The sequence below is a fragment of the Salmo trutta genome, chromosome 5, assembly GCF_901001165.1.
Source record: "Salmo trutta chromosome 5, fSalTru1.1, whole genome shotgun sequence".
NCBI lineage: Eukaryota > Metazoa > Chordata > Actinopteri > Salmoniformes > Salmonidae > Salmo > Salmo trutta.
The window spans coordinates 18,207,833-18,219,237 of record NC_042961.1 but is presented as its reverse complement, the minus strand read 5'-3'; the positions used below and the strand labels follow the sequence as shown (position 1 = coordinate 18,219,237).

The following is an 11,405-nucleotide window of genomic DNA, read 5'->3' as shown; positions in this document are numbered from 1 at the left end:
GGTAGATACATTTAATTAAAGAAGCCAGGCACTTCAATGTGTGCAATATAGCCACAGAGATGCATGCGAGTACGGACACACACAGACACACACACACACACACACACACACACACACACACACACACACACACACACACACACACACACACACACACACACACACACACACACACACACACACACACACACACACACCCACACACACACACACACAAACTTTGACCACGTTCTATTCATCAACGCTCCCAGGCCAAATAACAAAACCACAGCCTGTGAAAACACGCTTTCTTCAGTCTTTGGAGAATCTTCAACGGTAAAACACTGGCAGGAGAAACATCCATGGGAGTTTATAGGGACTGTGGGTCATGCTTGTATAGATTTTATAACAGTGACAAATGCATTATGCTTTAAACGTAAACTAGCTTCTGGAGCCCCAGTAAAGCTGCAGAGGCCTGAATGCTTTGTGAGTTTATAACACAATGAATATATCACAGAGGGAGATAGGAAAAAACGGAGCTGATTTGTTTTATTTGCCTGGCCGGTCGCATTGTTCAACAAGGAGAAAAGAGGCGACCGCTGCTGCTATGGCTCCAGGAGCACTGAAAAATGAGGAAGTAATGTAAAGCGTTGTGGCTCACCCACATGCTCACATGAAACAGGGCCTCAAAACAAGTGGCTGTTGTTTATGAAGAACAAAACACACACTTGTTGTGGTGGAGAATCAACGTTCTAATACGCTAAGTGAGCGTTAGTAGAGGAACACACAGCTGCCAGGTGTCATTGTCTCTCCTACAAGGGAGATCTAATGTTTGAGTTGGAATGGGTGGCGGTTGGTGGAGGCTATTATGATTATGGATTTTGACAGATGGATTCATTTTCAATAAGTCTGAGTAAACAGGGAGAGGTAATGATATTTAAGTCAACTTTGGTGGGCTGATACATAGAAAGAGTGGTGGTTGCCAGGGCCAGCTTCAGCCAAAAGCGACATTGGTAGCCGTTTAGGGCCCTCGGCCACGAGGAGGATCCAATTATTACATTTTTTTCAAGAACTCAACTTACTGCTGGGAGTCAGAATAGTAGAATACACAAGGTGCAAGTTCAACATTTGGTTGTGCATCAGCAGTTTTGCTCTTGTTATGTCAGATAACATTTTTTACATTGATAAGTTAGTCTAGCCAGCTATCTAAACTTGTAGTAATCATGGCTGAATACCGACCGGGCATGCAGTGCATGTACCCAGGGGCCCTGACCTCCAAGGGTCCCCCCATTGATTTTGTTAGTCAATCTCACTCAGATATCATTAAAAATGGCATAAATCTTGGCAACATGTGTAGAACTGCAGGAAATTAGCTTTAAAACTAACAAAATGATCTTTGCCATCAAGAGGGGCGCCAGTAACTGTTTTGCCCATACGGTGGGGGGGCCCCCAATCAAATCTCACTTAGGTCCCCCGAAAGGCTAGGGGAGAGGGAGGGGACACTACCAGCACCATGAGTCCCATTGAGGAGTGACATGTACTGTATGTAACATGTATGTGCTCAGAGATAGCGTGAAAAACTGTCTGCAGTCACGCCACTACAGCTGCTACCTACATGCACCCACACACAAACACACACACACACTTACACTGGCTCGGCTATCCTGGCCCAACAGGTTAGGTGACACAGCACATGTCACATGTCACCATGACCCTTGTACATCCATTGGTGAGCCTGTCACTCCCCCTCTCCCCTTCAGGGCAAAACAAACCAGTAGCGCAGTGCCAAGAGGAAGGGAAGGTGCGAGGAGGAACAGGGGGAAGCATGTGGGAAAGTTCAGCAAGTCCGAGTACAGCTCAAGACTGTATGACCTCATTTAGACACATATGCTGTAGAAGCAGTATGACTGGCTGGGGACGGCAACCATGACACCAATATGGTCCCCATTTCATATAGGCCATATGCATACTCTAGGACAATCGTGACACACAAACAAACACACACACCACGCATGCATCACAGGAGGCTGCTGAGGGAGGACGGCTCATAATAATGGCCGGAACGGAGCAAAATGGAACGGGATCAAACACCTGGAAACCACGTGTTTGATGTGTTTGTTACCATTTCCACGTCATACCACACACTTGGTCTGCTCCAAATATCTAGCCACATGACGCACAAACAACAGAATTATACTTTCGTTTTTTTTATTAATTGTTTTTCAATAAAGGGACAAAATGGGTGTGTGAACAGGATAATGCAGACAACTGCCAGAACACAGACAGTGGTTTTCCCAATACAACTGAACAGAGACCAGAAACAAATACAACAAAAAGAGCTAAATTTGTCCAATGACCTTGGGCCACTCTTTCAAAAATAAAGAAATAATATTATAACCAAAAAGAAAAAGTAAAACAAAAAATGATTCATTCCATGCCTCTGTTTTGAACAGAGCATAGGTAATAATAAATAGTAACTCCCATAGTAAAAGATAAAGGTCAAGTTCAAGTTACAACAAAACAGCTCTCACAACAAGAATAGAAAATGCTGATAACAAAATATTCCGCATTGCCATTTACAAAAAAGTCTCAACTCAAGCAGGCTTCTCCACATCTCCATTTCATTTTCATTTTTAAATATGCTTTGCATATGAAAGTATATCCAATCTAAATATAAAGCACCATTTAGTATTGGCAATGAAAAAAAACCCTGCAAAACATTGATTATTTTTCAAATTCATTTATTTTGACGCTTTTTTAAATCGATGTACTGCATATGAAGTAAGTTCATTTTTTTCTTCTTAAGATGTTGGAATGTAGTCAGGTGGGAAAGGTGGGAAAGACAGAAGCACAAAACAAACAGCCCGACGTCAGCTTGCATTACTGCTTACAGAATGGCAGCAGGGGGAGGAGGTCCAAACCAAACCAAAGAAGATATGTACAACCACCGGTGAGAGCAGGAACCAGCGCAGCGTGGCAGCCATCTTATGGCCCACTGCGCCCAATGCCACATACTTAATATTTTTTTATTGGGTTTCTTTCATTTCTTTAAACATACAATAATTCGCACTATATTATCCTGCCAAATTAAAAATATATACCGTGGCAGCTTGTTTTTTTTTCACTACCAAAAAGGTACGTAAATACCTTTGAAGAGAACAAGCAACAGTTAAAATACGAGCCTCAATATAAATACTATAGTGCCTACGCTAAGGGAACATTGAATTCAAATACCATTCTAGACATACAGAAAAAAGTAGACCATAAATGTGTTTAAGCATAGGAATTGACATGAGTGTGCATCTTCCTAATTTAAGTTCTCTGTTATATATTCATATATAATCTTCAGACCTTTCCCCCAATGCAATTTTATTCACCTGAAGAGCCAAGGCAAAATAAAAGTCACTGATTTTTTTTTCTCCATTCTATATATACTGTGATCGGGTCTTGAACACCACCAAGACAGAGAGGAAAGAGAAACACCAACAAACTTAAATACACTTTCCCTAAAGATAAGACGTGTTATAAAAAAAAAATGTCATTTTAATATCTATACCAAAAAAAGAAAAAGATTTGTACAAAAAAAAAAATATCTTGCAGTGTGAGCAGCAAGTTTGTTATCTTAGCTGAGGGGGAGTTTTTTACCCAGTCACACCACTGGAGTGCTTAGCTGGCTTTGTTGGGGTTAAATAACAATGATCAGAGGTGAAGGATAAGGGTCAAGGGGGTGGGGGGTGGAGTGGCTGGCAACAGATTCTGTATTCGTCACTATATAAAACAACGGAATTTTAGTCATCAGTCAGCATTTTAGCAAGTTTTCCCTTAAGCGTATACCTGTAAACTGGGAAAATTGAACAGTGCAATTATAGGACAATTTTGTCCTATAAATGACAGTCTAACTTTAGACTCGACCGCTGTACCGACGTTGTACCAACGTTAGACATTTTTAGAGTATCTGTACAGACTCTGAGGCAGAGTGACAAGTGCTCTTTCACCATCGACTGGGGCGGATGTCTGCAACTCAACGAGGAAAAAAACTCCTTTCACGTCAACACAAACAGCAAACAGTACAAAAACAGGAAGCTAATAAAGGTACATCTGCCCTGTATTACAAACCCCTGTATGATTATATTGTCTCCACCTCCTTTTCAAGAGCCCTGGCATGGGTACAACTGCCTTTCTTAAAGTTTTCTTCTTTTCTTTTAAGTTTAGGCAATTCATAGATGGATAGAACGTTTAAATGTATTGTAAAAAAAAGAAAGAAAAAAAGAAGAAAGAATCTCCCCCCAAGCACCATTCTGTTAGCTTCTAATTATTTGTAACTTTTCTGACTAGCTTGTTTTCATCTGAATGTCCTCGTATCGTCTGGTGTGCTGGGAGCTTAGACACTGCCTGCACCCGCACTGATAAATCTAAGCAGCATCATAGGTTTGTGCTACTGCAATACATGCCAGCTCTCAAGTCCTCACAACACTATAAAAGTCCCACGAATTTAGGATTGTACATTACAGAGCATCTTTGTGTTCAGTACCTCCGTACCAGAAATGAATATACAAACAGTTCAGTTATACACATACTGCCTGTACCGTGCCTGCTGAAAACTTCACAATTTAAAGATACTATAATACATAGCAGATAGGAAGATTATTAACCAATGCAGTTTCAAGATATCAAAGGCACTCTTTTTTTTGTTTTACCAAATGATAGTACAAATTCAAATCTTAAATCATCCTCGTCTTTTTGAAGTAATCCAAGGCTGCCACTGCTTTGCCTTTAGTAATCAAGCCAATTCATAGATGATTCTTTAACCCCATGAGGACAGAACATATTTTCGAAAGTTGAAGGTTAAGTGCGATTCCCAGGTCGTCCAGAGAGGGTTAAACTGAAGACTGTACATGATATGTGGTATGCAGCATGGTCGTTTCATTCTTGTCTTTTCTTTTTTGAAATAAAAACAGAACAAGAAAACAGCAACACATTTTACTCAACAACTAACCAACCAGGGACAATTTCATTGTTTTTTTAATTAGCCAAAACATACCATGCATGCTGTCTAATTATCAAAAATGGGAAAGGATAATCGAAAAAGAAAATAAGTACACAACATGTAAATTATTGCACAAGAGAAAGGCTCGAAGTTTTGCGTCAATGCAATAGTATTGCCCCGATACAGATCATGCATTCAAGGAGTAATGGAAACGGGGTGTGCTGGTCCAGAGCACGTTGTCTTAGCTTCCACCGGACTGGTGAAAGAAGAAGGGAGAATGTACAGGGGACTGGGGAGGGAGGGAGGGCTGATGAAACCCCCACTACTCCGACTTAATTTCGGCACTCAAGGGGCGGTCACTGTGCCATTTTTTCATGTGTTTCTCCAAGGTACTGTACACGCTGAAGGGCATCTGACAGATCTCACACTTGAACACGTCCTTGCCGATCTGCCCGTGTGTCTTCATGTGGCGTGTGAGCTTGCTGCTTGGGCGCAGGCGTAGTTGCACAGCCACACTTGTAGGGCCTCTCTCCCGTGTGGCTGCGCCGGTGCACCGTCAGGTTGCTGCAGTTCTTAAAATCTTGCCACAGTACTCACAGGTGTCGTGGACGGCTGCTGTCCTTGGAGCCAGGTCGAGTCAGCGGAGCCCCAGGTGGGGAGTGCTCCCCCCGCTCCCCGTCCCCTGCGGCCCGACACCCCCATCCAGCTCCCCAGGGGGGTGGAGAAGCGCAGGCTGCCGTTCTCGACGAGTGCTCCGAGGGAGAAGAGGCAAAGGGCGATTGTCTGGAGTCCCCTGGGAAGTTCAGAAAGGGGTCCTTGATTGTCGGGAGGCGGCATCCGGCCAGCCACTGGGAGTAGACTTCTCTGTGTTGGGGATGGGGGGGTAGGCAGTCAAATTCCTTCTCCAGCTTAATGCGTTTGGAGAAGGGGCTGAGGGGGCTGGGCTGCCCAGGAGCAGCTTCTTGGAGAGGCCCACCGAGGCAGCTTCGCTGGGGGACGTGCCGCGCCCGTTGATGGCCACGGCCGAGATGCAGCCCCCCTCGCCACGGTCCGACTCCAGCGCTGATCCTCGTCACACAGCTGGCGTTGTGTGTGCTCGCGGTTGGGTGGTGTGTGTGGTTTTCTTGGTCCAGCGCTGCGCTTGTGTGCGTGAAAGGCTTCGCTGAAGTGCTGCATGCTGGCCGCCAACCCCATGCCCTGCATCACCTCAGGCAGCGAGCGAGGGATGGAACCCTCCTCTCCTCCTACCAGGCGAACCCCAACTCCCCGACCCCAATGCTGCCGTTGTTCTCATGGTGCCGCGCTGCCTCCAGACTCAAGCTGAAGTGGTAACTGTTGTTGTTCCTCCTAGCTCCATCCACTTCTCTTCTTCTCCTCCTCCCCCTCCTCTTCCTCCTTTCCCTCTCCTCTTCTTCCTCTTCCTCCTCCTCTCTTCCTCCTCCTTCCCCATTCTCCCGGCGCAGGCGGTTGTTTCACTCTTAAGCTTGGCCACCACCGACTTGAGGGCGCTGCTGGCGCTGCCCATTCGCTCGCTGGTGCCCGGCTCGGGTGAGGAGGCTGCAGAGAGCCCATCTTCCGACTTTTCGGCGTTGGGCGAGCCCGACTTGTGCATGTGCGTCTTCATGTGGCGCTTGAGTTTGCTGGCCTGGGTGCAGGCGTGGTCACACAGATGACACTTGTAGGGCTTCTCGCCCGTGTGGCTGCGTCGGTGCACAATGAGATTACTCTGGAACTTGAAGCTCTTGCCGCAGAACTCGCAGGACTTGGTCTTCAGAGGAGTGGAGGCTGGGGGCCTGAGGGGCAGGGGGTGTGGGGGTGGTATGGGAACCCGAGGGGACTGCATGGAGGGAGGCAGGGAGGGGGGGTGGACAGGTAGGGAGGCTTCCCACACTGCCACCCTCACCTCCTCCTCCACCGGGCTGGAATGGTTGGAGCAGCCGTTGCATATGGCTGGGCTGGTTGGGAGAGTGGGGGGGAGTGGACCCTGAGGTGTTGCCCGCCAGCTCCCTCAGCCGGCGGAGAAGTCCATGGCCGATGGGGGTCCAGGGGCATGGGAGGGTTGAGACGCAGCACCCTGTCGAAGGCACTCGGATGGTGGGCTGCCAGCCAGCTCCTCTGGATTCGGTGGTGGGGGTCCAGGTGGTGGCGTGGAGGGGGACTGAAGAGCGGCGGCGTCGGGGGGAAACGCTGGTGTCCACCCCCTCCGTCCCGGCCCCCCGAGCCTGATCCTGGGATGCGGAGGAGGCTGAAGGGGCTGGCCTCGGGTAGGTGAAGCCGTGGAGGGGGCTGCGAGGGGCAGTCTGCACCCCCACCCAGGGAGGGGTCTGCCCATGCGGGGGGTGAGGGGGCTGCCATGCCGTGCTCGCTCTCCAGGTAGATGCGGAAGCCATGAGTAATCTGGGCGTGCTGGAGCAGGAACCATGCACTGCCGTAGGCCTGTTTACAGGTGGTGCAGGTGTAGGTACTCGGCTCTTCCTTACCTGCAGGGGGACAGAGGAAGAGGGGACACAGAGTTAGACTCATGTTCACAACATCAATCAATTCATTCAATAATATACATTACTGATGCCCAAAGGAAATGAGTTAGAGAGTTCAGCTCCATTCAGCTGTGCTGCATTTGACTCGTGCTTGACTGTCTTATGGATCAAATATATTTTTAGAAAGCCCCTAAAAATGGGGGGGGGTCGTAGCTTCCTCTAGCCTGCTATGGGACACTGTTATCCCGGGTGACTGTGAGCAGCCTCTCAGCTTGCTACAAAGCAAACAATGACCGCTGTCCCTGCAGAGAACACACTCCGCAGAAAACCCACTCCCATTGATGTACAAAAACCCTAACCCGGAAACACACCCCCACTAAGCATAGCAGATACTACTACAGTACTAAGGAGGACTAAGAAGTGTATGCCTCTAATTTTGGATTTGTTCATTTAGACAGAAGTCACATCGACACAGACGTATAACTGTGTTATAATCCTTTACTCTGAATGGTGGTGCAACGCACACGCACACACACACACACACACACCCACACAAAAAGAAAAGCCTCTTGCGGTGCATAAACAGAACTGCCCTCTCAATCGCGGCCCAGTGAAGTATTCCGCCGCTTGTGACAGCAAAGGAACATTTAAATCAATAATTGACTTTGAATGGCTCTCTGACAATGACCTGTGGTCCGCTTCACAATGCATGTGTAATCTCATTAAGGCCAGCCCGCTCCTCCATCAGCTCATTTGCAAGATTAGATCATAAACGGGCCGCCGCTGAAAGCCTTTCAATATGAAACCAGTTATATGGATGCAGACTCATGCACAGTCACACAACAGGCATGTACATGCACGCGCTCACCACACACACACGGCTATGAGAAAAACCCAGTACTGATTATCCAATAAGATTTCTGCTCCACTGCTCTGCTAGCCTAAATACACAGATTCTCCTAAATGCCCACACTTACAACACACCACCACAAAACACAAGAAAACAAACATTTAGACAGTAAACAGATTAATGCTGAAATGTGTAACTATAAGCATGATAGGCATGGTAAAACACACAACGAGTGGGGTTTTTGTGGTATCTTGGTCCACCTGTGAGTCATTCAGCGCATATACCCAGGGACCCTCTACAGGCTGGTTCCCTTTCAGAATAATTACTGTAGCACTCTCAGACGACACAGGAGACTCGCACAAGCCTCAAACGAGACTAAGGCGAGCCTCAAACGAGACTAGGGCGAGCCTCAAACAAGACTAGGGCGAGCCTCAAACGAGTCTAAGACGAGCCTCAAACGAGCCTAGGGCGATTCTCAAACGAGTCTAAGGCGAGCCTCAAACGAGACTAGGGCGATTCTCAAACGAGTCTAAGGCGAACCTCAAACGAGCCTGAAGAAGAAGCTCTAACAGGTGAGCCTTAGACCATATAATTTCACTAAAAGGAAAAAATATACAGGAAATTAACGTTTTACTATTTGCCTATTAAAATGAGCATTTGATACAAATAAAATAGAAAATGTATCCGTCTACTTTATTCTCGAATGACAAGCCAAATATTAGCTCTGCAAGCATGCCGACAAGATAAATATCACATTGGCATAATTATCCAGGATACATTTCCAGAAAAAGCAATTTTGTGATAAAGGGCTGTATAGTCCATTGAATCAACAGAGGGTCAGTCACTAAAGCTTCCTACTCTGCTAATGACGAGCAGTAGGAACCCAGAAAATGAGAGACAACACTAAAAGGGATTTATGGTTTACCTTCCCGCTTTTATCCTCCCCAACTGCAATTTACTTGCGGATCCAAAAACTAAGGGTCAACACTGTCACAACAAAAAGCCATCAGTTAGTGTGCTGTGTGTGTATCAGTGTGCGGTGTGTCTCAGTGTGTGTGTCTCAGTGTGTGTGCGTGTGTTGTGCGCGCGAAGCCGTGCGTGTGTGTGAGGGGAGGTGTCATATTTCTTAACAACCTTTTCTCTTCTTTTGTGATGGATATACTATATATAGTGTGTGAGGTAGACGGTGAGCAGAGAGAAAGGCTCTACGTGTGTGAGCATGTGTGTACGTGAGAGGCTAACAGTTGCTACTGGGTTGTGTGAGAGGGGGTGAGTGAGTGAAAGGCGTGAGACTCGGCGGTTGGTAGAATAATCCCGTTAAGACACTCAGACCCCTTTGTGTTCTGTCTGGGTCTAGCACGCTGTCTGAGCACTGGAAGAATTCACACACAGATGCACGCACGCACACACTTATCTTCACCACCCGCAGATTGGGAAGACTAGCATTAGCTGGTAAATTATGGACAATTAGAATAGTCAAGATGTCTGCTAATTGATGCCACCTTGCAGAGGGTCTAACCACTATGTATTATTTGATGCCACCTTGCAGAGGGTCTAACCACTATGTATTATTTGATGCCACTTGCAGAGGGTCTAACCACTATGTATTATTTGATGCCACCTTGCAGAGGGTCTAACCACTATGTATTAATTGATGCCACCTTGTAGAGGGTCTAACCCCTATGTATTATTTGATGCCACCTTGCAGAGGGTCTAACCCCTATGTATTATTTGATGCCACCTTGCAGAGGGTCTAACCCCTATGTATTATTTGATGCCACCTTGCAGAGGGTCTAACCCCTATGTATTATTTGATGCCACCTTGTAGAGGTCTAACCCCTATGTATTATTTGATGCCACCTTGTAGAGGGTCTAACCCCTATGTATTATTTGATGCCACCTTGTAGAGGGTCTAACCCCTATGTATTTGATGCCACCTTGTAGAGGGTCTAACCCTATGTATTATTTGATGCCACCTTGTAGAGGGTCTAACCCCTATGTATTATTTGATGCCACCTTGTAGAGGGTCTAACCCCTATGTATTATTTGATGCCACCTTGTAGAGGGTCTAACCCCTATGTATTATTTGATGCCACCTTGCAGAGGGTCTAACCCCTATGTATTATTTGATGCCACCTTGCAGAGGGTCTAACCCCTATGTATTAATTGATGCCACCTTGCAGAGGGTCTAACCCCTATGTATTATTTGATGCCACCTTGTAGAGGGTCTAACCCCTATGTATTAATTGATGCCACCTTGTAGAGGGTCTAACCCCTATGTATTATTTGATGCCACCTTGTAGAGGGTCTAACCCCTATGTATTAATGATGCCACCTTGTAGAGGGTCTAACCCCTATGTATTATTTGATGCCACCTTGTAGAGGGTCTAACCCTATGTATTATTTGATGCCACCTTGTAGAGGGTCTAACCCCTATGTATTATTTGATGCCACCTTGTAGAGGGTCTAACCCCTATGTATTATTTGATGCCACCTTGCAGAGGGTCTAACCCCTATGTATTATTTGATGCCACCTTGTAGAGGGTCTAACCCCTATGTATTATTTGCGTTTCCATTGAGAGTTCTTTCTTCTCACATATACATTTATTGATGTGCAAGAGCCTTGGAAAAAGTTGAAATGATTGGAAGTGTCTGAAATCTAGGCTTCCGAGTGCCTTAACAGCCTGCTTGTAATTCAGCCATTGCTCAGTTCATTGAAGAAGACTACCCAGAGCTCAGCGAAAGAGCTGAGGAAGGTGGATAGAGACAGAATGTGTGAGGGAGAGAGAACAGACAGAGATAGAGAGACAGAGACAGAGACAGAGAGAGAGACAGAGAGAGAGAGAGAGACAGACAGTGACAGACAGAGACAGAGAGACAGACAGAGATAGAGAGACAGAGACAGAGACAGAGAGAGAGACAGAGAGAGAGAGAGAGACAGATGACTGTAGAGATTGGCAGCAGTCTGTTTAGATCGCAGACGGAGAGAAACAGGAGTGAGGAAGAGAAAGATAGGAGAAAGAGAGAGAGAGAGAGAGAGAGAGAGAGAGAGAGAGAGAGAGAGAGAGAGAGAGAGAAGAGAGAGCGGTAATGTTACATGCTGCCAGCTTTT

At 46.4% G+C, this 11,405-nt stretch overlaps 1 protein-coding gene across 1 annotated transcript in view; it reads right to left on the bottom strand.

Annotated features, from left to right (window-relative positions):
- Window positions 1-2,170: 2,170 nt before the first annotated feature.
- The window catches only part of LOC115193789 (B-cell lymphoma/leukemia 11A), a 31,913-nt gene continuing 22,678 nt past the window's right edge, over window positions 2,171-11,405 (bottom strand). The window contains 13 exon segments of the mRNA XM_075074281.1: window positions 2,171-5,452; window positions 5,455-5,478; window positions 5,481-5,546; window positions 5,549-5,686; window positions 5,689-5,712; window positions 5,715-5,903; window positions 5,906-6,031; window positions 6,034-6,202; window positions 6,238-6,440; window positions 6,443-6,821; window positions 6,824-6,877; window positions 6,880-6,999; window positions 7,001-7,446. Of these exon segments, the coding sequence (XP_074930382.1) occupies window positions 5,289-5,452; window positions 5,455-5,478; window positions 5,481-5,546; window positions 5,549-5,686; window positions 5,689-5,712; window positions 5,715-5,903; window positions 5,906-6,031; window positions 6,034-6,202; window positions 6,238-6,440; window positions 6,443-6,821; window positions 6,824-6,877; window positions 6,880-6,999; window positions 7,001-7,446 (2,102 nt within the window). The 3' untranslated portion in view covers window positions 2,171-5,288.